This window comes from Geospiza fortis, unplaced genomic scaffold, assembly GCF_000277835.1.
Source record: "Geospiza fortis unplaced genomic scaffold, GeoFor_1.0 scaffold41, whole genome shotgun sequence".
Lineage (NCBI taxonomy): Eukaryota > Metazoa > Chordata > Aves > Passeriformes > Thraupidae > Geospiza > Geospiza fortis.
In genome coordinates, this window is record NW_005054299.1 from 3,021,118 (window position 1) to 3,048,592 (window position 27,475).

The 27,475-nt window shown below is 37.7% G+C and overlaps 1 protein-coding gene across 1 annotated transcript in view; it reads right to left on the reverse strand.

The window, feature by feature from the left end:
• Positions 1–27,475, reverse strand: part of KCNK2 (potassium two pore domain channel subfamily K member 2) — a 130,092-nt gene that overhangs the window by 34,529 nt on the left and 68,088 nt on the right. The window contains exon 5 of the mRNA XM_031060589.1: positions 26,800–26,917. Within this exon, the coding sequence (XP_030916449.1) occupies positions 26,800–26,917 (118 nt within the window). The remainder of the gene's footprint in view (positions 1–26,799; positions 26,918–27,475) is intronic.

The following is a 27,475-nucleotide window of genomic DNA, read 5'->3' on the forward strand; positions in this document are numbered from 1 at the left end:
CCTAGACTGACATTAATAAAGTGTGCAATATTCAAGAACTGACAAGACAGAGGTTGATCTCCTTTCAGAGGTTTCTTTTAATCTGTGTTCTGTGGGAGCACTAATCAAATCAATAAAACTTCTTGTAAAAGAACAGGCTATAAATATTCATAGAAAGTAAGTTTCCTTCAAGTCAAAGTGCTGTACTGGAGAGGTGAAGGAGTATTCCAAGAAAGGTCTCTGTATGGATATGGCAGTATTCAATAGCTCACACTGAGTTGCTAAGGCAATTTCTAAAGGAACTGGGTAATGATTATTAAAATATTCTTAGAAGCTTAAACATCAACTCAGATGGCTCTGCCTCCCAGCACAGATTCTGCATTTCATTCAGCTGTCACTTTGCCCAGTAAACAGTATCTACATCTCATCAATAGTAGAACTTCTGTGCTTTTTTTCAGTTATTTCCTTTTTGTTGTTGTCGTCGTTATTGTTTGCATTAATTTTACCTCTAATTCTTATTCTAACAAAATTGAATCAGTTCCAAGAACCAGAATTCCCACTTGCTTATTTCCTCTGAGTGAGATAGCTTCATGGGAGCAAGATGCCAGGCTAACACAGCTAGCAAAAACATGATGCACTTTAAAGTGAAAAGTTTATAATCCATCCTTTCATGAAACTTTTACTAGCCACATGTTCCTATCAAGTGTAAACACATATCAAATATGACGAAGCAACATTCATTCTGCAAAAAAACTTCATTAGCAATTTACTGATGCGAAGAAAAAATACATTTTTCCAGGTGATCCACAGAAAAATAAAAATAGTGAATTTTACATGTAGTGACAGAAACAACCTGATGCTACAACTTTAATGGAGATCCTAAATAACTTTTTTCTAGCATCTTATGGCTTTCTTACAATCCTTTTGTTTCCTAGAAACAACTTTGCATTTTTGTTTACAAATAAATCAATTCTCAGTGGGTGCTGGGTAAAACAGGCTCTCACTGGCCTCTCCATCCTAGGGACAAGGCAATCCATATGCTTTCCTGCAGAACAGAAAACCACCCTGCCTGCACATGTTTCTATCTTCCCTACAAAAAATAAAATGTGGTAGAAGTACTCACAAATTAAGCTATGCCAGACTTAGAGCAATGAACTGTAAACACACCTTGGGGTCAGTGAAGTCACAGATTTAAAACAAGAACTGCAAATCCCATAATCCTGCACTTGGATCAGACCATGACAAGCTGATACAAGTGGTCAAAATGACTGCAGGTACCCCGACCTGTTAGGTAAACTACAATCCTCTTTCTGGTTTTATACTTTTCACACACCCAGTTTTACTTCAAGAGGCCTTTCCCCAAGTCAGTGTTCAAAAATGCAATTATTTTGCCTCATCAGTTTTTTCTTCCTGTATCTATCCTTCCTTGTAAGCTACACATACAGAGCCCATGTATCCAGGGAAATCCTGGCAAAAACAGTAGTCCAGGAGAGATGGGCAGCCATGACAGAAATACCTATAGAGGTAGCTATACCAGCATAGAAAAATTCCTCATTTGCACATATTTAATATATGTGCAAATATATTGCTTAATGTTTATAAGACAAATAATAAGAAAGAAAATGTCTTCAAGAGAAAATATATGCACACACATTATTTTGTGCATAATGTCAAATAGCTGAGTATTTTGTTACTACTAGTAAAAATGCTTCTCTATGCAGTCCTACCACCATATTATGAAGCAAAAAAGGTTAGGTTAAAAAAGAAGGAATACTTCCAAGTTTCTCAAATAAAAGGCTCTGAAGATTTTTATTCATATTATTGTTTTCTTTAAAAAGAAAATCAATATTTTCCCAGTGAGGTTCACCAGGCACATGAAGGTGTGAAGTAGCCTCTTATTCCTTGTTATTCTCTTTTTTCCCCTCCAAAAATCTTTGGAATTAAGACTAATACAGAATATTAGAAACAGAAAAAAATGAAGCACCACACATAAGTAACTTCCACTGAATTTCCCCTTTTACTTCCAACTACTTATGTGTTATGTGCCTGATTCAGCAAAGGAAGTAACATGTTTAACTTTATAAATGTTTAAATTTATGTCTAATGAGGTTAAATAACTGAGCATGAGCATACTCATTCTTTTAGCATATACATCTGCAAAGATGAACAAGCACATAATTCGTCAAAGGAAATTCTTAGCAAATTTTCAACTGATTTTTCAACACTGCCATGATAGAAATCACACTGTCACCAGCTCTTTAATTTCACAGAATTCCACACCATGTAACAAAAGATTTTTGATAAAATGTCATTATCTGAGCAATTCAAGAAAGTGCAATTACAAGACTGCAGAAATATTCCGAAGAACAATAATTAATTTCTGCTTCCAGAGCTTTCGGTTTTCAGTGACTTTAAATGATGCAGGTGTGTGGGATTTTCCTCTGCAGTGAGAGTGCTCCAAAAGGCAGTGGAGGATGAGCCCTCTGTGCCTCACCAGCACCTTAGCAATGCCTTTTGCACTGAGAAAAGGGTCTTGCCATGCCTCTTCCATGCCTCCATCCAAGGGACTTGGTGAGCTGCCACTCCAGACATTCTCACTGATTCTTTGGCAAAGAGAGCAGTCTAAAGATAGGGATCTACAGAAAAGAAGTTTCTTATTGAAGTTTATGATTCTAAACACAAGTTCCTAACAGAGAAGTAATTGAACGTAAAATTTTCTCTGTGCATGTTGTAAAGCCATTTAAATTACTATTGTCAGGCAGTGCAAAATAAATTCCAAATGTTTTTGCTTTTAGTACACTGAAGTATTTTGTTTATATTCCCTGCTTGCTTTTGAAAAAAAGCCAGTATGATTTACAGTAGATTTACAGGAATTTCAGTACATAGCAAAATTGTGAGCAATTATTACCTTCACACCTTTTTTTAAAGTATATAGGCTGTGATTTTTCTTTTACAAAGCAAGTGGAGTCTTTTAGAAGTCTCTAATCACCTCACCTGCACATATGAAAGTAGTTCAAATGGGGATAGAATGCTTCATGAGACAGAGAAGAAGGCTTTCAGCTAAAGATCTTATATTTATAAAATCTAGTATTCCAGTTTATGAGGGAAATAAACCCTAAAACAAAAATATATAAAAGTTGCCTACTTGTAAAGATACTTCCCAAGCATTATTCCACTTCTTTTCCTACCCTCCAAAGCCCTCAGCTGGAATATAAATAGCTAACCTAGTGTGGACTGAGCCATCTGCCTCTACAAACACAGCTTGGGGGCTTGTTTGGACATGGGATATGTATTTACCCCCCTTCAGACTAGTGTGGAATGTGGTCTCAGACCAATCACACCAACATAGAGGAAAAAAAACCAGAAAAAAAACAAACAAAAAAAAACCACCAAAATGGCAAATAGAAACAGCTGAAGGTCAAAAGGCAAAAGGAAAACAACTGGAGCATCTGACCTCAGATCACCAGCTCACGTATTTAATGTTTCTCACCCTCATGGCTGTAAGGCACAAGGTACAACCTATCTCTTCCCTGGTCTTCCCTAAAGACCCCCAGGTATTCTCCCAACCCCAACTTCAGATCCCAGTGGAGACTATCAGCCTTCTGTCCTATTTAAATCTAAAGTCCTTGAGGGCATTTTGTGCAGTCTGAGAGCACACCTGAGAGCAAATGATGACCCAGGGAAGACACCAGAAGCTAATGAAGTCCTGCATTGCATCACCACTGCCAGACAGTAAAATGAAGGCAGAAAAGGAGAAGGAATGGCCTCTGAGGAGTACATATTGATGTCGTTCAATATAAAAGTTTTAAGTTTAATGGATGAAGGTTTGATCCTGCTCTTACTTTGAATAAATAGTTCTGCCAATTTGAAATCACAAAAGCCTCCATTTACTTTTTTCTCTGTCTCTCCTCAAGTGTCAGTACATGTTCTGAAAGCCACAGCTCCCTTTTCATCAAAAGCACAATATCTCTTTGAACTGAAAAACAAGTTAAACATTTTCCTGAATATAAAATAATATTGTTTCTCTTCCCCTAAAACATGAAAGTACATATGGAGATATGGACAGTACAGCAATTATTCAAGCTAAGGACAATAAATCTTAATGACTTTTAAATAGAATGGTCCCTGTACTGAGAAGACACATTAATTAAAGCATACCTTGTGCTCTTTTTCAGCCTTTTAAGGTGGATTAAAAAAGGGAAGTAAAACCAGTAATATTTATATATATTCTAATAAGAAGAGTATTAATAGCATTTTCAGCAGATAGCATATATTGATGTTAATTTTTCTATTGTTATTATCACACTCTGAAATGTGTTTCAGAAAATAACATCTGCCAATTAGACCCACTGAAGGTCACTACTACTCTATTACTACCAGAATAAGCAAATAGTAGATCAGGCTCATCCTTAATTATAGGGGAGGCTTCATCAACATTTTAACTACTGTGAATTCCATATAGGGTCAATTGGAAAAGAAAATGCATAAAATTTAAAATTTCCCATTATATATTTCAGGAAAAAAATCTATATAGAGAAAGAAATCTGCACTCATTTTCTTTAAATGCATTTGTATTTTCACTCAGAAGTTATTTGCCATAAAAAAAGAATTTAGATGTCATCTTCTCCTTCCAAAGATTCCCATTGTTTAGGAATATGTGATCCTGAAAATCAAATCAACATAAGCAAGAATGTCTATACTAAAGGGTTTCTAAGAAGTCAAATGCTGCAAATTAGTTTCTTAAATTTTTTTTTGGCAAATAGAAACAGCTGATTTTGCAGAAGCCTGCTTAACAACTGCAAACAGAGAAAACAATGCAATATATACTTCCTCTATATTAATTGCTTTATACTCAGCTTGAACAAGGAAGTTAGAGTTACTAGCTAGTGTCCATTTATGAGAACAAAATTGTCTCCTATTTTAAATATGACTCCTAAATGGAATTAGCATGGAAAGATATTACTCAAAACATTTTGCAATTCCAGTTGCTTTTGCTTATGGGATCTCATATTCCTCAAGATGCCAGAATGGAACCTAACTGGTATCACTGGGAAAACAGTTAGTGTTTTAAAAATATCCCACCTAATGCCTACATTAATTTGTTTATGCTGCAAATGTCTGATTCTACTGGAGACTATTCACCAAGAGAATACCATAATCCTCAGATTATAAGAATTAATTTTCCAGTGAGGAATTAAGATATCAAACTGAAGCCTAAAAATTTTTAGCTCACTTTAAGCAGAACTTTTTTTTTAGGGACCAGAAATACTTGTGAGAGCATTTTGTGTCAGTTAGTTAGGTATATCTTGCAGCTTAATCTGTCAACACAAAAACGGGTTGGGGGGGTGGGGGGAATGTTTGTTGCCATTTTGCTTTTTCAGTATGGCTCTGTGACTCTTGGCAGGAAAAGAGCCATCAAATGAATTATTTATGTTTACACACCAACAGATGGAAGCTAAGTGACCAAGCAATATGTGCTGGCAGCCCAGAAAGCCAACCATATCCTGGGCTGCATCAAAAGAAGTGTGACCAGCATCAGAGTGATCCTCTCCCTCTACTCTGCTCTGGTGAGACCTCACCTGGAGTGCTGCATCCAGCTCGGGGATCTCCAAAAGGGAGATGAGAAAGCGCTGGTGCAAGTCTAAGGAGGCCATGATCAGAGGGCTGGAGCACCTCAAAAATGTAAACAGGCTGAGAGAACTGAGATTGTTCAGCCTGGAGAAGAGAAGACCTGAGGAGACCTTACAGCACCTTCTGGTACCTAAAGGGGGCTACGAGAGAGCTGAGAGGGACCTTTTACAAGGGCTTACACGAATAGGACAAAGGAGGATGGGTTTAAGCCAACAGAGGGCAGGTTTAGATTGGGCATTAGGAAGATGTTTTTTGCTGTGAGGGTGGTGAGGCACTGGAACAGGTTGTCCAGAGAAGCTGTGGATACCTCATCCCTGGAAGTGTTCAAGGCCAGGGTGGATGGGGCTTTGAGCAACCTGGGATAGTGGAACGTGTCCCTGCCCATGGTGGTGGTGTTGGAAGGAATCAGATGATCTTTAAGGTCCTTTCCAACCCAGGCCATTCTATGAGTCCATAAATTACATGTCTATTCATATTTCCAAAGTGGGATTCAACAGTGTAAATCTTCTTATTCCTTTCTTTAAGTGATCATGTACAAACATTACGGTATTTATCATCTCACATTTTAAATTTTGCCACACCAAAATCAAAATATCTTGAGGCTCTCAGCTGGCTACCAAGACATTAATCAAACCCCTACTGCATCCTAGGTATTTAAGTTAAAATAATTTAAGCATTTAAGAATTTAACAAATTTTTCTCCCCAAAATAAGACCACAAAACTACTGTCCTCTCTATCTGTGATCCAACATATGCTAGCCCCAATCAAAAGGATGAATCCCTGGGACCTAAAGGTTTTCCAAAAACCTGTAGTTTCTAAAATCATTCTAAAGTAGTGTGTTTGTATTCAGATCATAACGAAAGAAAGAAAACAGAGGATAACATCCCACACTCTAAGAATTATAAATGCATGAATGGCCGTAACATTTCTTCCAGAAGAGACTGCTGGTAATTTGGGTTCCTTGATACCTGAACCCTAGAGCACTACATACATTAAAATTATGAACAATCAGACTAGAAATATTTTTTCTAAACAATTCTACTTTAATTTATACATAGTTCTATGATTTAGAAGGATCAATATAGATAAAAAGTTTGGAACCTAAATAGATTCTTAATGAAATACCTACAGATGGAACCTATTCTCAAAAGAAATACTATTCGCAAATTCATCCTTCAGTCGAACGAAGTGGGTGAGGATGCTTTCTAGAGGAAGGCATGCAGGTAAAAGTGAATGATCCAAAGCTGCCTCTAATTGAAATAGCCATTATGAGAACAAGTAGACATAGGACTCTCATACAACCACACTCAGGAAACAGAGAGGACATAAAAAGATTCTACATAATAGTATCATATTCTTTTCATGTCTTCAATTATACTAATGTAGCCTCCACACGCAAAAATTAATTAGGTGCAACAGATGTGCCTCTCCTTGTTACTTGTGTCAAGAAAATTGCTCCAGAAATTAGCTCAAGCTAAATCAAAGTGTTCCAGAAATACAGTAACAGACGCTCTCATGAATCCATATTGCTGCATTTATTGAAGCAAACAAGAATTTCCTTCCAAAAAGATAGTGAGACTAAGCTTTGAGCACTCTTGCCCTCAGTATTCACTTATAAAGGTTACAAATACATGCACACTATAATGAAAACAGACCAAATCATGAGTCTCCATAAAAAGGAGTCAGTCTCCTATCTGTTGCAGTGAAAAAGAGGAACCAAATTTAAAGATCAGAATCTTTAATGGTATATAAAACCCTTCAAAAAACAACCAACATTTACTGGACACAGTTCTGAAAGTGAAATTTCAGGTTGCCTGTGCCAATGAGATGCCTCAGAACTTGGACATCGCAATATGTTGATGATGAAACACAAACCACCTTCCTTATCTTGAGAAGACTTCTACCAATGAAAATGTAAATCAGCTACCAGAATAATATAACCATTTTCAAATATCTCTAAAAAAATAATCTGCCTTTGAGGTTAAATATATTTTCCAGTAAGTATTGACCAAAAAAAAAAAAGAAAAAATATAAATGATATATTTATTTCTTTCTAAATAGGCAATGCTTCTTCCAATTCAAGCAAAGAACACAGTGACCTGAAAATAAGTGTATGCAATTCTAGAGAGGGAGTAACTGGCTCTATATACCAAAATTATTTCCCTGCACATCTTTAAAAAGGCTACTGGATATGACTAAGCCACTTGATGCTACCTCCTGTAGCATCTATCCTGAACAATAGCCTCCAGATGCTCATTTTCATATATCAGTAGAACTGGAGGGAAAAAAATATATATCATAACTGTGATACTGTGATGTCTGCAGTGGAGAAATACAGAGACAGGAATGGAGCTTTCCATGGAGCCCTCTTCAGCTGAAAACTCCATGGTGTGCCTCAGCTGCATAGCCCAGCCCTGTGCTCATAAACACACTGGTACACACTGCAGAGTCCTAATAAACATCCAGGGCACTGCCAGTCTTCCCTACTGCTTCCCACTGTTAACCATCATTTTGGTCAACTGAGAATCTACAAATTACCGCACAATTTAGATTTGGAAATGCAGGTTTCCACATAAAAATATCCCCAAACCCAAAGTTTTCTCTATTCAGTATCTAATCTTTGCACATGGCAGCATTTAGCCAACAAAAAATTAATTTCTTACTTGGCATCAATATTCTTGGATGCAGGCTTGCCTGTAACAATGTGCAAGACTAGGAGAAACTTTGATTTCAAACCAGCTTTAGATAGAAGGAACTTCAAATCAATTTTTTAGGATGGAACTAAAAGCTACACACTTCTTTTAGTGTCTAATGTTTCCCTTTTACTATCACTCATTTTAAATCCCACCACTCTCAAGCTGATTCAAGAACAAATATCACCCTGCAAAGTTAATGTCATGCATATGAAAAATACAGACCTTGAAACTGAATGTATACCCTGGCCTTTGGATTGTCATGTAATAAAATTAAGAATATAAATTATAACACAGCTTCTTCCTGTAAGAGCTCCCCGATGAACAAAATCAGCTATTCAAAATTTCTCCAGGTTCTTTGTGACAAAAAGTAAGTCAGACATGCTGCTAACTCAATTCCTCTTTTTCAGGGAAGCCACGAGCGGTGTCCTTCTGCCCCACTGCATTTCTCAGCTGGTACAAAGGCTACATCTGCTCACTCACCATCCTCAGATGTTACTACTCCCCACAACTCTTTCTGCCATCAGCTACCAGCTATCCCTGTGCTGCTCGTTATCTTCTATAAAATGGATGAGGAATTGCATCTTTTATAGAAGTGACATGAGATGTCCCAGCTGAAGAGCCTTGAAACCTCAGAACATGATGAGCAAGAAAAAAAGGCAGAAAATTCTTTTTCACCTACAGTTACTGAGTTAATTTTCTTTTCTTTTCTCCCACACTTCTTTTGTAACACCCCCTGCAGAGAATTCTGACAAACTCTTGAACCCCACAGAATTTAGCTCCAATAAAACCTCTCTGACCAAAACCAAGACCAGGATCCAGGGCTCAGCCAGAGGCACTGACCACAGTATGAAACCTCAGCAAAGTTGAGAAGACATGCTCTTCTAGAAGATGAATATATTTAGTTTTTCTAGTAGAGATTAGATCTGCATAAACTAGAGCCTTGCTAAGCCTCCCAAGACTCTTGAAAAATCCCTCAGAGACGTTGCATAACACTAGGCTGTTCTCAAAGGGACCGATGACATGCATCCAAGATCACTGCTGCTATCACTCAAAACCACAAATCAGAAACTCAAGCTCACCTGTCAGCCAAGAGCTACAGAAGGACAAAACTGCAGAGCATGAAGTGCTTTCACCTTCCCACCACTCAGGGAAGTAGCAGGGCAAAGAGAAGACCAAAATGTCACCACATCAACACTGCAAGTTAAAGGTCAGCATTGGTGCAGCCATTTGGCTGTGAAATCATCTGTCACCCCAGCTGAGACTGGAACTTCAGGTACCAGAGATTTCAAATCAGTCTCTACTTATATATACACCAGCTGAGGGGATCATTTTTGTCTTTGCATCCCGGAGACAAATACATTCAATAGACTTCATACAGCAACTACCAAGGTGCATCAGGTGCATGTAAACTAACACATAAAACATCATCCAGAACATGATCTTAGGCACAAAATGCATGGAAGAGAGCTCTGATTTTTCACAGCTGTTTGGCCTCTCTCCTGTTTTCAGGAGAGTAACCAATTTGAAGAGAAATTTCTGTTTGAACAGAAGCTGTTAACATACACTTATTTGACTGGAGGTGGGTACAGTAAGTGACCATTAAAAGGTAAAGCCGTATATTTCTTGGAGAGATGCCAACACATACATATATTTAAAAGATGATGCAAACACATATGTATAAACATATGTTTGTACCTTTAAACATACATTACTCGTGCTGTCAGGAAATAAAGAATTTTATTGTACACAGATTGCATCCTACTGTTCTTTCTATAGCAGAGCTGAGCCATCTCACTGTAGCCAAATACCAGAAGTCTTTATATTCTTACATACAAATACATTTTCTGAAGGTCTTTCACTGTTCCATTTAAGTGGTTCTAATTCCTCATTAGCTCTGAGGAAGCTTTTCATTGGATTTGAAAAATCCCTCAGAGACATTGCATTGGACTTGAAATCTTTCTACATGAAAGGACAGATTGTCAGAGAATACTTTAGCAGCATCAAAATAAAACAATGAAAATCTAACGTATAAACAACAGAAAGCTAGGATGCCATAGATTTGAAGAAATTAAGAATATATATAGCCAAGAATCCTAGAAGTAGTTCCCGTAAAATTACATTTACTCTGGATCCTGGTGGTATTCCCCAGATTGAAGGAAAAAAAAATGATACTATTTTTTCCAGCATATTTGAATTAATTTGTATTAATATTCCCTGAGTGCCTCACAGCAAGAACAAAATGTCATGACTACAGAAAGCCTTGAGAAGCATATGTCTCTACCACAGATCAAAACAGCAGAGTGAAAAACTCTGGGGTTAGGCATCACTGTACTCGTAAGTACTGAATCCAGGTATATTTCCATGCACATGTTGTCTTCTAGCCTCAAAATCATCCCTTTTCCACAGGAGTCCTCCAAGGCTGTGACTCACAGAGAACTCCCTCATGCCTCTCAAACCAGGCATATACACAGATGTTTGTAGGCTCAGGACCCAGCATTTTAACTACACCACATGTCACACAGGCATTATTTTTAAATTTCCATGGTTGGATATGATTCTATCTGACTCATGTTTAGATTTACTAGCTGCATGTATCAATACTGTCAGATGTTAAATCTCCTTTTCTCTCTGAAATGTTTAGATTATAATTCCTCTAGATATTTCTTTGTGATTTAATATCTAGCTATATTTAATGATAGTGCCATATGCAATGTATTATGTGACAGATTTATTACTGGGTGCTTATCACTGGACCAGCCCAAGAAGTAGGTGATAAAAGTGACAAAATGAAGCATCCCCAGATGTTGGGCCTGCTGTCTCCAGGTTCCCTCCTCAATCAGATGTAGGCTGCAGCCTTCCCTGGTAAGGTGGTTCTGTTACATCTGTGGTCATTTCTCCAGGTGAGTTCAGAGGGGGGGCAGATGGTAAAGGAGACAAGATGGGCATAGATGAACCAACACAAAAATGATGTTATCAAAAGATGGGGAGAGGAGGACAGAGGCTGGAATAAGCATTCAGCACAGGATGATGAACACTCATTTGGGCTTCCAGATAACTCAGAGGAACATCCCACTTTTGTACGTGTATCCCCTTTACAATTTTTCCAGAACCCGTATGCCAGACAGAGGCACAGCACCCCCAGAGACAGAACTGACTTTGCACTACTCTGTGTCCAATGGTCCCTTGTCAATGAAGCATTCACCATCCCAGCTGCTTTCTCAGCTTCCCTTGTTACGAATTTTTGGTGTTAGTTAATAAGCAGATCCCTGTGGGAGCATTTTCAGGGAGGGCTGCAGTTGAAGTTTCCATCATGTCTCTGTGTGACTACCTAGCAACATGCTGTTCTAGCAGGCATCTGGCAATCTCTCACGTCTTCCAACAGCTTTCAGTACTTCCTTCCTCTGGCCCATCATTAAACAGGTGCTTTAAGTAGATCACAAAAAATTATCTTTTGGAAAACCTTGAACTCACTGGAGGGGGAGAATGAAGCAGTTCAATCTTTGCTTCCAGTGAATGAACCATCTTACAACTGCAGGAGTTGTGAGAGACAGGGACAATGCTATGACATTTTTGTCACTCAGCTGAAACACAGCACAGCACATGTTCTCAGCAGAGACATGCTGCTCACTGCTGCAAGCACCTCTGCTGGCAGGGAGCACACCATGCCTGGGACTGACAGGCCACTTCCATGGTGGATAACTTTTTATATTCATATCCATGCACATGCATTCGGATGTCTGTCAAACGTAGGGTTTACAGAGCACAGCAGTGTAAAGCCTCCCACTCCCACCAACTCATGAGGGGTTGGTTTCTCTAAAAGTCAGATACAAAATTTCTCAATGCTAATGAGAGCTGAATATGGCTCTTATCCTGCCATCAACATCTAATTCTAGTTCTAGGGGAATGTCTCTGCATTTCTTTGATTCCCACCTCTATTGCTCTCTCAAGGCTGCAGAGCACAGGACAGGACTTGTTCAACCAGATGGAGCCTGGAGAGGGGATATCTCTAAAATGAAACAAAAGTACTACAAAATATGTTATTGACTGACAGGTAATTATGAATGCTTCATTACCCATCATATCTCCAAATTAATTTATTCTTAATCTGATCTCTTATTTTCAGCAAATTACAGAAAGGATGATTGCTTTTAATTAGTGTCCATGAGTAACCACTCAGAGAAGTATTAGACAATTAATATATAAGGTTGAGGTGCTCTAAATATTAAATATAAAACATGGTGGGAGAAAAAAATGAGTAGCACAGATGGGTCTTTACAGTTCCACTGTCAGTTCTGTATTTGCTATTTTTATGATGATGCAGTATCATGTCATTATGGAAATTTGATTTTAAAAATTAAGTGAGAACAATACATCTTTTAAAATGTTTTGTTGTAAGAGTGGAGGCATAAGCCTCTCAATACCTGCAAGATGGTTCAAACAATTCTTAGGGAGTCCATTTATTATCATGATGGCAGAAGAACATAAGTGGAGTAAAATGATAGGAGAGCAAAGTGTCTTTGAGTAGAACATTGGATACAATTAGAAAAACAACAGTATTTTGTGTAAATTAGACCTTCCTCAGCCAAGCCCAAAAAGCTTATCTTTTCTTCCAGCTGTTTTGAGTGGCTGTAGCAAAAGATAGTCCTTTTCTACAAATCATACCTCTTCTGACAAAATAATCACCTGTTAGTGAATTCAAGTCATATTACAGACATTTTTCTCAATCATAATTTGCTATGGTTTTTATCAGTATGTAGCAAGACTTGCTCATAAAAGAACAAATCCCTAAAAAACACATTCTTCCAAACTCTTAATACATCACAGAGTAATAGTGATCTTACCCTACTGCAATCTACTCCTGCACACAACCATTCCCACACTTATGAACTACCTTCACTGGACTCATCTGAGAAGTCTTTTAATTTTATAGATAATTTAAAACATTAATTTTAAATTCATGTTTTAAATTACCAATTTCTTTCCTGCCTATCTCTCCTTTGCTATTGTTGCCATTGATCTCCAAAGGTGCTTTAAACTCTGTAAATCTCTCTCTGTATAGGATTGAATATTCTCCATATTAAATTATTATGTAGGTTCATCAAGCTCACTACCACTGGGGCAACTGCCAGGGCTGGTTAACCTGAAGGGTGGCAGAATACAACGTAAAATACAGAGCACAATCCTTGGTTTCTGTAGCACACTGATGATCTTTAATACAAAAAACCCTTCTGCACCAAGCTCCAGACAAACTGACAGTGTGCACTTGGACATAAAAGCAATTCAGCTTTCTCACCACAGCAGTGGGATACTCTGTGCAAACATTGCTCTCTCCTAAAATAATTCAAAGAAAAGTAAAACAAAGAAGAAAAAGTTGATATCTTACCCTGTACACTAACCCAAAGCCAGCAGGGATGCCAGCATTTTTTTCCTGTGAGACTTACCAAAACCACTCTGCAGCTTCAGAGTTACCTGTGAATCCACATAAAGACACCTAGCAATGAAATCTTTAATTCTTGCATTTCAGTATCTTCCCTCCCATCTGACAACTATCTTGGTCTTAATATTCTACTTGCAGCAATTTCTCAGTTATAACATGTGTGCACTTCTGAGAGCACTGACTCATTACTTCTCTAATTACTGCTGCAGAACCACACTGGCTACTGGTCCTTTTACCCCAATCACAGCTACAGCACAGCTTGAAAATTGCAAGATAAAACCACAGACCAAAGGGTACCAAATAACAACCCCTCCAAGTCTTCACTGACCTGCAGTGGACAAAGGGTCTATGGGTTTAGCTGAACAATCAAATCTACCTTTCATATTTGTCTGTAGATGTGAAAATTCTGAACAATTTAACAACAATGACTAATTAGCAGTCAAAAGTTCAGACAAGTGCATGAAATGCTCTCAAGTACAGATTTGAAAGCTATTGACTAAGGTGAAAAATATATTCATCAGAAGTCATTACAAATTTATAGAAGGCTCTTCACACAGATGATCTACAAACCATCTCACAGCAAAATAAGGCATTTTAGGCAAGTGCAAACCTAAATTACATTTTTATGTAGCCTAAGAAAACATCACTTCAGGGCTCAGATAAAGCTCAATAAATCCCATAAGGAGACAAAAATTAAAAATTTCTCAATCTGGATGATCTATAATGGAGCAGTGAATCAGATAATGGATTCTTGTTCTGGTAAGAACTTTTTTTCTGGCCAGTTTTTAACTAGACAGTAGACAGATATATGGTCAGAGAAGCTCTTTCTCAGGCTGTTGAATTTCACTTTCCAATTGTTTTGTCCAAAGCATGGAGCAAAGTTAACAGTACCTAGTACACATCCTTTCAAATCTACCATCCTTTCTTCCAACAGGGAAAAAACAGAGGAAGACAGAGAGAAAAAGTTTCTTGGCCTTCCCAAGGCTCACTGCCACAACTCTTAGTGCCCTAACACATGCCAAACTCCAGGAGATGTATTTTCATGCATCCATTTCTCCAAGCAGCAACCATGGCTGTTCAACAAGCTGAAATGCTGGGCTTTTTGCAAGTAATCTGTGCTTTTCTGACCAGAGGGAATTTATCAATCTGTGGTGCAATAAATGCATGAATTGGTATCTGCAGGGCAGTCTGAAGAGTAGAAACAGTTTAAGCCAGCAATGATGCTGGCAGATTTCTAAAAGCATTTGATGATATCAGCGTTTGCTGATTTCAGCATATTCCAGTCAAGAACTGGAACAGGCCACCCAGGGGAATTACTGTCCCTGGAAGTATTTAAAAAACATGTAAATGTGGCACTTGAGGACATGGTTTAGTTGGTTAACAGTTGAACTACATTTCTTCCAACCTTAACTGTTCTATAATTATATGATTCTATATTTATGTCCAAACCTAAGACTATATTCAGACTGCCAACAGAACTTTAGAGTGGGTGCCAAAAATGTATAATCAAAGACCTTTTTAAGCAATTAAAATAAAGGGAGTTTTTGCCTATAGAGGATGTTACCTACTTAAAAATTGAAATGAGAAGCTTTAATAGCCCCTGACATTACTTTATCTTATTTAACTAAAAGATTATAGAGTAAGAATGAAAGATTTGCCACTACAGTAGGAAAAAAGTTCCAGTCTTTCTAAGTTAGTTTGTTGTGGATTTTTTAAAATAGTATTGAAATATCACAAAAATAGATTATGTAAATTTAAAGTAGTACAGCTCCTTAATCTGAGAGAACTTTGATGCCAAAATATTTTTTTTGCAGAGCTAGGAGATAAAAATTAGCAGTTTTAACTGTAAAATACAAGATACCTCTCTAACATGTCATCAGTTAAACTAAGCAATACAGACACTTGGGATGCTTGGCTCTGTTGTTACTTTTATGACCCAAAATAATTGCTTCCAAGAGTTTGTTATCAAAATAAACAAGACAGAAAACACCAGCACAGCAGATGGCAAGCACCATGCATCACACAGCAAGAAAGCCTCAAGGACCTGCGAGCCAAAGCCATCCATCCATCCATCCATCCATCCATCCATCCATCCATCCATCCATCCATCCATCCATCCATCCATCCATGTTTTCCCTGGTACCAGTTTGGTGCCACACTCTGCAAAGAATTCAGCTAAACTGAGCAAGTCCCCACTGATATATGATCCAATAACATGACTTCAGAATCAAAGTCTGCATAATTCACAGGTGAATGAATAATCCTCACTGTGGCTAATAATGGTGATTGAGAAGTTAAAAAAGACAATTAAAGTATTCTGAATTTGGAAAAGTAGAAAAGAGGAGAATTTCCTTTCTGTGCAGCCTCTTCAGGCAGAAGTTTTCACAGGTCGACAAAACGCTAACAAATACTAAAAGCAACCTGATCCTTCAAGTATTTATCTTTACCAAAAAGAAAAATCCTTCATGAACTAAAATAAATTCTATAACTAATGCCAGTGACAAAAGATTTTATTGCTTTGGTCCACAAGTAGCAAGTGTTGTCCATCCATTCTGGAGAGGTATTTAATTCAGATTATAAACCTGGAGAAAGGAAATGAGATGAAAAATCTGTACAGCAACACGGGATGACAGCAAGGAAGCAATTATTCAGAAGCCACAGTTGGAGCCTGGCTATCAGGAATAAGGAAGAGCTAAGCAAACATATTGAGTTATTCCTTTTCGTTACAACCTCAGAAATCCTCATGACATTCTAGCTGGTACAAAATAGCACCAGTGTTTTAAAATCAGATCCTCTTTAACCAGATATAGGTTTAAAATTGGATACTAGAACTTAAACCACAAAATTTATAAAGAATACCAAGTTCTGTGGAATGGAAACAGTGCTTACATTCAAAGCATTTAAAGCCACTTCAGCATAGCTGGATTTTTTAAAGCATTTAAGTTTTCAAGATCGCAGTTCTTTTTCCTGCTAAATACTTTTGTTATTATCCCTCTAAATATTACAGTGATGCTCTCATACCCACAGTATCTGAGCATATTTAATTACTGATTTCAGATAGACAACTGGTTCTGAGTAAGGATCCCTGCAGGTAAGGTAGGCTAACTGAAAACATGAACCAATTTCTGTCCAGGGAGACTTGAACTTACACAGTTTGTGTTGTTGCTATGAAGCAACCACAGCAAAGATGTCCAAATGAAGTAGCTCCTTGTCTTTAATTACACTTGACTTTCTCCCTGCTCTGCTTACTGGTTCAGCAAAACTCATCAGAATCCCACACAAGTGCAGGAAAGGGAGGAAATCACACCTTCAGTGAAGCCATGAAGGAGCAACAATCTGCAGATTTGTCCCCACAGAACCAAAAATCGAAACACTTAAGCTACTAATTTCTTACAAACAAAGTATTTCTAACTGCATTTTAGCAAAAGCCAACCAAACAAAAACAAATTTAAAAAAAAACTCAGAAACTGTCTCACCTAGAAGAGGATGATTTTCACAAAGTACATTATCTAGAAGGACAAAGATTTTGTTCTCCTCAATCCTGCTGTGCAAGCCCAGACTAAAAATTTTAACCAGTAATACTCAATAGAAGAACACCTTGAGGAAGAGAATAACTCATCATATGTTTTACAGGCTAATATCTGTACTACCACACAATTTATTTGCTTTTAGCTGGTATGAAGTAGACAATTATCCTCCCTTTAGCTTATACTGCATTTTTTCACACCTGGAAAAGCATCTATACATTGGTAAAACTCAGCATGACCAGAAGGTGTGTAAGCACATACAGGACTTCTCTACACCATCACCTAAATTATGCATCCCTCAAGTCTTCCTTGCTACCTAGCTTACTTTTAATTTGCAATTAACATGCCTTCTGTAACCATCTGCTTCTGCCAAATGAAAAATTGGAGTCATCAGATTGTAAGGTTATATTGAACAATTATATTTGCACTAGCAGTTCAAATCAGATAAATCAAAATGTACCAATTTTTATGCTCTTGATCTTCTGATATATCTGCATATACAATGCTTGTTGTTGTAGAAATCAAATTTACTCTTGAAAAATATGGATTTTTAACACACACTGAGATGCAAACTACAACTTTGCTTGCAGTCATATCAACTCATACAGCTCTTGCAAAAAGATCACACCAGAGGGGGAGATTCTCCAAAACACAAGAGGATTCAACACAGACAAAAATCATTGAAAAAATGTTAATGGATTTTGTTAATTTCCCCTTTGCCTATATTCCTACCCAGCTTCCCTTCTGGTTTTCAAGGGTTTTTTTTAATGGAATCAAGCTGCTGGCAGTAATGAGAAATCTATAAAGTATAGAGAGCTCTCATTGTATAAAAAGGAAACACTTCCATGAAATGCTAATGGATATTTCTATTTGCTGTAGTGATACTTGAATGATATTTTACTCCATAATGCTGTTGGCACAAGGCAGCAGATTTTATACTAGTGGCAGTTAAAGAAATCTTTAAGGTCTTTTACACTATCAGTAAACCTTTCTATATTCTTGGGAGGGGGGAAAAAAGGTTATCTTTCTGAATCATTGAAATAGAATCAACTAGTAACCCTGACCAGCTGTTGGGAATGGTACAGCAAAGTTTGCATAAAAACATTTGGGTGAATATGGGTTAAAGGGTCTACCTAGACCCTTCCTTAAGCAGATTTTAGCTCTCCAGTTCAGCACACCACTGGAATATCCAGGCCCAGCTATGCCCCATGAGCACCAGTACCTACCCTGCTGTGACCAGCCAGAATGCCAAGGGACATTCCTGGCACTGGGGAATTGTACAGCTGATGTGTACATCAATCAAAGCCTCAATACAACACAAGCAACCTTCTTCAGATCCTAATTCCCAGGGAGATAAACCACCTCATCCTACACTCAGATTAACACAATAGGCAAACAGAGTATGATTTACATTAGGCAGCTACTCACCTGGTATAAAAAGCACATGCAATTCAGCCACATCTGCAAAAACTGCTCAACATCCAGAGCCATGCTAGAAGTACCTAAGAAGTGTCTACTTTCTATGGTGATCAGTAGGCAGAAATCCCAGCTGATAGTAAACTTTGCTTTCAAGAGAGCTTATGTGCCCCCATGCTAGTCTTGTATCATGAGTCCCCCCCAAAAAAAACCCAAAAAAACAAGAAAATCAACAAACCAAAAAACAAATTAACAAATCTGTGACGGATTACAGCTGCCTTTCCCACTTTAAAAGCCACTTCTGCTCAGCAGCTCAACTACACAAACTGGAAACAGATGTGAATGAAGCAGCACACAAAGATAAACATCTTAACATGGTCAAAACTTACCAACAGACCATCCTGAGGGGACACACACTGTGAACAAGTGCTTTTATTTTGGCCTCTAAACCTTACCCACTCAGTGACCCCAATGTAGAGGCAAAGCACAAACCATTCTGGCTTTTTCAGTGTTTTCCAAAATCCTGTGCCACTGTTTGCTTATAGGATTTGAGGTTCTCATGGTTGGTTGCACCACTCCTTATCCAATTACAAAAATAAACAAAAAGGGAGCAGGAAGTAATGCCATTCATCCTAGCATTCTGCACACAGTGTAACCCTACTTGGCAATTCTTCCTTGCATCCTTTCCTTTACTGATAGCAACAAGCTTTTGTAACCTGGGAATGGAAATGGACATGATCAGGAGGCTCAGAAACCCTTTTCTAATCAGCCAGCGATGAGAAATCTGAATAAAGAAAACAAAATTCAATTTCATTAGCACACTGGAATTAACAGAGCAAGCTGTGAAAACTTCACTGCTCATTTGCAGTGTGAATTGGGGACTGTCACAACTGACAAATTGACATTTTCACTCCACAACATGACTTGAAGTTCTAAGCAGAACTGCTTTAAGCATAGCCTGTTGTTTAGGAAATTACCAAAGGCAATGGAGTGATGGAAAGCTGCAAACCTGGCAATTTATTTTAACACAACTATTTTCAGGTTTTGAGAAAAAAAAAAAAAAGAAGATAAAAGCTCAAAAAGTGCAAGTCCATCAAACTGCAAAAATGGTATGTCTGCCTTCTTGCTTGGCAAGATCCAGCAATAAATAGGCACCACACCAAAACAAAACTGTCAGTGCTGCCTAGCAGGAAGCTTATCAAAGACAATTAAAAGGCTTTTTAATGAAAAACTTATTTTAATGAAGTCACATCAGTGTACAAGAACATCCCAGGTGGTCAGAAAAAATATTCCAGAACATAAATATAGTCAGAAACTCAGTGTGACAAGCAAAGAAAGTAGTTAGCAGAGCTCTGAATCTAAATTCTGAAAGAATAAAAATTTGCAAAGAGAAAGATCAGGCCAACAAATATATGAAATGTCACTGATGCCACCTCCTTCCCTAAAGACAGCATCCCTTCATACAATCCATTGCCAAATTTCTTGTCCAGAATTCATTACTTACCAGATAAAAAAACCTCTCTTGTAAATTCACAACTAAGAGGCTACATCACCCTAACCTGTTCTAATATAGCTGATAAAGTAACACAAGAAATATCAGACCCTGAATATGGCCCACAGAGTATGCAAGTGCTTGCAATTTACCATATTCCTGCACATCAGATTCCTGTGTATCAAACCAGAGCTGGTAGGGGGGGAAAAAAATCACTTCTCTGTATAATTAAAGCTGTGTGTCATTCTATAAACTTGCACTTTTTCAATTTCAGAGCTACCCTTGGCAATTTTGAGTGTTTTCTTAGTCCCAGTCATTTTGGCCGGTGAGGCTTAATTTGTTTTCTGTGATTTGTTCATTCAATTTAATTCAAATATTTCTGATATACAAGCCCTCAATGTCTCTAACTGAGCTCTTCATCTAATAAAATTTCCTTTCAGCTCTTCAACATCATCCTTTCTCCACCACTGTCCTAGGTTCCCTAGCTCTCAGCAGTCTTATCCTAATTATTACTCCTGTATCTTGTACAGTCCACGTATTATTTCTTTGGCATTCAAGTCAGATAAGCCCTCTTTCCCACTGCCTGAGCAAATGCAGGAGAAAATTGAGGGCATAGTGGTAATACACTTTCAACTCACTCTTCCTGGGAGAAATAATTACAGAGGAAATCTTGTTTAGTCACTACTGCCCTGGGAGAGAGTATGCTCAGTTCAGATGAAATATTTGGAGGATTGTGTTGCCAAATCCTAACAGGTCTCTCCAGAGCACAATTGAAGCACTATTTGTCAACAGCCAATAACTGGGTCAAATTCAGACACTTCTTCAAAAGTGCAACAAAAGGAGCAAAGGAAATAAATTAGAATGGAGCAAAGAGAGACTAAAAACCTAATTTAGTTCCAACAACTATTAAGGACAGCAGCACAGGGATGGGAAGTTAAGCACAACACTAACCTGGAGGAAAGAATGAGTTCTGAAGAGATCTCAGGGGGATTTTTCCTAAACCTAAAAATTCTTTCTGTTGACATCTTATCAGATGAGATATACATGTTTAACACACTTTGAGAGTCAAGGTGGCTCTCAGGAGAGCAGCAGGAGTTTTCAATGGAGTCCTCTGCAGAACAAGAGAGGGAAGGAGCATTTCCACTTCATTCCCCAGTGACCTCTGTAGCATGTCTCTTACTACCACATTTTCACAGACCATAAATTTTAACCACTTTTTTTACTGCATTGCTCTGCAGCTGGTCTTATCAGCTGGTTATACTCAGCCTTGCCACACACAGACTCCTGCAAGAAGCTCTGTGAAGTCTGGACCTGTGCAGCCAGGCTATCAGCAGAGGGTGAGATCCTTGCTCTTGCCTTGATGAAGATTATTTCTAGTAGAGGAGCCCTGAAAGAAAGAGGCCCTTGGAAGCCCTATACTCAAATGTCCATCAAGAGTTAAGTGCATTTAAGTAATGGACACAAATGCAGATTTAATTGCTGATATGATGAAGAAAAGTCACATATAGGAATATTTTTCAGGCAAATGTATTTATGTTTTTTAATTTCAGGAGTTTTTCTCCAATCCCCTCCTCAATAACTCAGCATTTGCTCTTCACTTTCTTTTGCTTGCTTCTTCTCTCTTCCCTTGCAATTACATTAAAAGAAATCCAAGTATTTACACTCTGATAAGCTGCAATCTTGTAAAATGAAGCTTTTATGTTCATCCTCAAAATCCTTGTTTCTTCTTTGGTGGCACAAACAAATAAAAAATGTAACATGTTCTAAGATAAGCCCATGATGTTTCTTACTTTTCTGAACTAGGAGAACAAATTTTTCAATGTCATTTGCAAATTTTTAGCTTTATGATTATCTGACATAATAGGCAACACATCTCATTATGAACAATATTTGTCTTTTTGTAACGTCAAAAGTGTTTTGTATATTTTAGTTGTCAGCACATTATTCTGTTACCTTGTGTTTCAGAAATGCAGTGGAATGGTGCCAGAAGGGACAGTTCTAGCAGCAGGATTTTATTATTGTTTCAAATCAAAAAGCAATGTAATAGGACTTTCTAAAATACCCAGCCTTCAAAAGCAAATCTTTTGTCCAGCCAGTGGGAAAATGACAGAAGGAACGGTTCCTTAAAGTGAAATTGCATTTGAAGCTACATAACTAACTGCAGCTTTAAAAATGACAAATCAGGTTGAAATTTCTAGTCAAAAACAAAAACCTATTTTTAGTGTCTTAGCTGCTTGCTATTCACATCTGTTCCCTAAAATGTAAATATTTACAAATTTATTTTCTTTTTCTATTTCTTTTTGTGGTTTGTTTTTTTTTTGTTTGGTTTTTTGGTTTGGTGGGGGTTTTTGGTTTTTTTTTTATTCACATTCTTTCACACACTTTAATAACGGTTGTTGCACTTTTGGACCCCAAAACCCCATATTCCCATAGCTAACTTCATGAACCTAAATTAAAGACATTAATCATAAGTAAACTTCTCAAGAGGTTCAGTTTCCAGTGAACATGAGATGTTGGGTTCAAAAGTCAAGGGCTGGTGGCAACAAAAGTTGCCAGGACATTTGAAAAGGACAAGAAGAAATTATGTGTTCTTCCTTTTTGGATTTGTCGGACCCAGTTTTTGGCAACTGTTGGATTTGGCCATCCATGGGGCTGTGATGCATCCTCGAGTGCTAAGGCACTAAAGGAGCTCTGTTTGGAAGATGCACTCCAGCAAACCACCAAAGGAGCTCTGTTTGGAAGGATGCACTCCAGCAAACCACAGCTACCAGCGAGGCTGCTGGCACTGCCACCGTGCTCTCAACTGCCATCCAAGGCACTCCATCTTCCCGGAGGCTGAATGAACACTCTTCCCATATGTCTACCTTACAGTGCTTGAAAAAATCATGACTGGGATAAGGCTGTCTGGAATAAGAGTGGAAATAATGCAGCTCTTTTAGATGAAGATCCATAGCAGGCTAATAGAGGTTCTTGCGGTGCAGTTTCTTGTATTATAGAGGACACTGTAATTTTTTATGTGCTGAGACACCAGACATTTGGGAAAACAACTTGCTGAGCTCAAGACCTTGGCATGTCTTCTTTGGTTTTTTTTCATTTTACTGGACACAGGTCTCAAGATTCAAAATGACAGGTCTCGTTTTTTTACCATGCTGCCAATATAAAACTTTCCTCACCCCTAAAACATAAATCTGGGGGAAATTGGTGTGTGTACAGGTTGTGTCTTATGCCCATTTCTAAGTTCAGCTACCTATTGAAGGAAACGAACCAGAGGTTACAAACCATGCACAGTACCAGCAATGAACTCAGAATGAAAAGACAGGCAAAAAAAAAAAAAAAAGGCATACAGGTTATTTTCCCTTCCTCCTCAGCACTATCTCCAGCCTTATGATTAAGTTACCATTTTTCTTGCTTTTCTCCCCAGCCCTCTTTTTTCTTTTCTTTGGTCATGTGGTCTTGGAGAAGGACTGACTGGATAATGACATTTTCAGGTAGACAAAAAGAGGTTCTTTTGTACTTTGCAGCATGCACAGTATCCCAGGGAACAATGCAACAATATTTTTCATAGATGATTTCATATTCCTATTTACCTCTGTTACCCTTTTCCCTCTAAGAGACTGTCTGAAACCATTCCATATGCACAGACTAATAATCATGCAATTTCACATCTCTTTGTTGAGATGAGGTATATTTGTTCTGGAAACACATTCACGAGCAAAACCACCTAACTAAGCCAGCCAAAGCTATAACCCTTCTGAAACAAGTTCTGTGCTGCTTCACAGTAGTAAATGCAAAGCTAAAACCAAGGAAAGAAAGCCTTGTGAAACTGTTTGATTATGATTCTCAACTAAATCCACTTTTTAGAAAAGATCTAGTAGCAGTATCACATCCTATTCTATTCAACCTGATTTTGCTAATTTTATATTAGGCACTGTAACATTTATTGAGTCGCAAGAAGGATTATCACAGATTTCAAAAAATGCTACATAAATACTAAGCCACGTTTTCTGAAGTGTTGCCTCTGCTTGTGTGAGCTGGCTTTGGAACTCTAGAGACATAATGGAACCTTTCAGAAACCTACAGCAGATCCAGAAGATGGTTCTAGTCTGCTCCAGCAGCCACAGATAGACAATATTTTTCATGTCAGTGTTCACCACAGGGATACAACAAGAACAGTAACTGCAAAGCAGTTATTTATTGCTTAGGCAGATGCTAAAGGCTTTATTTATTATCCTCTCCCCAGAAACCAAATATTTGTGGGATGCAAGTGCTACTGCCAGTAAGAAAAGGCTTTGCTTTCATTAAAGGAAGGTTTGAGAAATTCTATTCATAGACTACTGGTTCCATTTGAATGTCTTACATTCGTACATATCACCAGGAAGAGTGTGGGCTAAGTGATATGGTAAAATTAATAGTAATACGTGGTGTGGAAAGCTACAAAATCTGCTGTAACAGAACCTGCTGGAAAGCCATCATTTTCTCTAAATGCTAGTAATCCTTTTTCTCATCTGCAAGTACTTCTTAAGGTATACAGACTAAAGGATGGAATATTTACAAATTGTATTCATATTTATCAAATGTCTTTTACAAATTATTTCTGTAAAGTTATTCTATGAATTTACATAGACCTGTCTTTGTCCACAGAGAGTATCTGTAGTGTTTGTCTGAAACCTATGGCAGCTCTCTGGAGATGCTCATAAACCACGTTTTGACTCTCTTGAGAAATCAAGTTATTATTACCATATGCCCTCTAGCTGGAAGGAATGCCTTCATTTTCAAAAAGTTACTCATATACTCAAAGGTACTGTTCTGAACACAAAATCACTTGCTGGAACATAATAACCCAAAGATTAAGGGAAAGCACACCCATCTGTTGTGCTCACCACCCTTTTCCCAGGTAATTCACTTTTCCAAGTGCTTTTCACCCCAGCACCACCTTCTGTCACACCACAAGCCCTGTGAGCCAGGGGTGAGGTGGGTCACAGCATTAAGACAACACCAAGACACTGCAGCTTCCACATAATCTTGCTTCCCTTGGATCTGAGAAAAGCTCAAAAGTACATTTGGCTGGGAGCTGCCCACCAGAAAGGATCCCTGATGAAAGAAACCCAGCCACTTCAAAGCCAAAATATTTTATGGAATACTTTTTTCCCCCATTTTTTTTCTCAGGCTGCTATCACAAAACTTGAAACAAATATTTACTGTTGCCCAGTTTGACCTGCTTCTGACAACTCTGGTTTGCAGAAACGACCCGAAATATTAATTTTCAAATGTATTTCCTATTGGGTTATCTTTCCTCTTGGGAACAGTGGATCACAGGCCTGGACGCCTTCACAGATCTCTGCTCTCTTCCAAGCTGGACTTACACATGGCTTGGTAGAATCAGGTCAGTAAATTAAATCAGAAAGCATTTTGATTTAGAGAAGCCTTAGTTTTACTTAGAAAAAAAGATGGGGAGACAAAATGTTCCACTGCTTTAAAATAATTTTTGAACTTTTAATTCCTTGAACACTTTTTATACGTTAACTTTTATCCTTATTAGAAAGTGAAACAAATATTCTGCATTTTCTATAGGACCGGGGATGCTCACAACATAAAGTTTAGTGCTGCCCAAAGAGGATAACATAAGACTGATCACAAACCTGCCCTTTCAAAGTTCTTGCTCTTTTTGTTTATAACCTTTAATTTTAATTAGATTTTTCAATACTTGAGGGTTTTTATCACCATGAGGAGGTGCTACTATGAAATCAGTCAGTTTGCTGCAAATCAAGAAGGTAAGAATTTCTCTGGTTTCACTAAACCTGTGTTTCTGTTACTCTAGATGTGGAAAAATATCACATAGGCACAATATTCATACAAATAAATGTAGACATGCTTATACTCAAACACACAAAAAATATGTTATTTGTGCACTTCTACAGAAAGAAAGAAAACAGGTCCAGACAACACTTAAAAAGAACATCCTCTTCCACCACAATAGGCATGTAAATATTATGTAGTCATAATTATTGCAAAGATGCTACAATTCCTAATATAGTACTCTCAATTTTTTTCTCATGATTTCATCTCCAAATTTCCATCTATCTTTGTGAATACCCTTTTGTGAGCTATGAGATACATTAATTTTTTTAACTCCGTACCATGTGTACAATAGTCAAAGGGAAGAAACTGAAATACCAAACACTGTTTTTTTACACCTGCTCAGAGGGACAGTGACTCTTTCAGAATTTAGATAAAATAAAAACATCAAATGGGAGAATGCAGGCTTTTAATTCCATACATCTCAGTCACGGTTTAATGCACATGTGCTTTAAATCATGCCCTACTTAAGACTTGTGACTGTACAGTTGACCAAATTTTCCCCAGAAAATATTTCCAAAATATTTTCAAGTAACCTCTTCCAGTTACTTGAGAGAAATTTACAGCAACATTTTTTTTCTACAGAAAAATCACTCAGCTAGGGCTCCTTTACAGACAGCTATTATTTCTGCCCCTGCAGCTAGAAAATAACTCTCTACTTAAAACAGAAGATTTGGAAGATTTACCATTAACAGATACATGCACACACTGGAAATCAAGAATTTCAGCTCATTGAATATAAAAAGATAATAAGCTGTGTCCTACCTATGGTGGTAATAACAGTGCCAGCAAAGAAGAAGGAACTTCCCAAGTCCCAGTGACTGTTCTGAGCAGATGTGTTTCCTAAAGGTATGATTCCTGCATTTATTGCTGCCACTACTTGCTGCAAGTTTAAAAAGATTTTGTCAATATTCATGAAACAATTGTATTCATATATGTATATATATTATACAGTAAATTGATTAAATCATTTATTTGATGCAAGCACTAAACCAGAAAAGGATCTGTGTTGCTTTACTCGAGCTTTTTCACTCCATCAGGGTACAATTTATTCTTCAGCAACCACCCCAGGCAATTCAGAAGAGCTGTAAAGTCCAGACCATTGGGGAGAATGCAAAATCTGTGATATTACTATCTTAGTTAGAAGACAAACAGAATTATTTTTACTGCTGTAACTATTTGGTGAAGAAAAACATGCATTAGACAAAATTTATAATGAGAATTTCCCCCATTGTTCCTGTGTTGTGTTAGGCAAGCAAATGGACTTCTTAAGAACAGTCATTTTAAAACACCAAGAAAAAATGCCCATGCATTGTTCTGTAACAAATTAATCCCAAAGAAAGAAAACACTTTTACAAAACAGACATTTCAATAATTAAAGCAATTACACATACAATTATAAAACTTTCACTATTGCAGCAAAAATTCAGCCAAATAACAA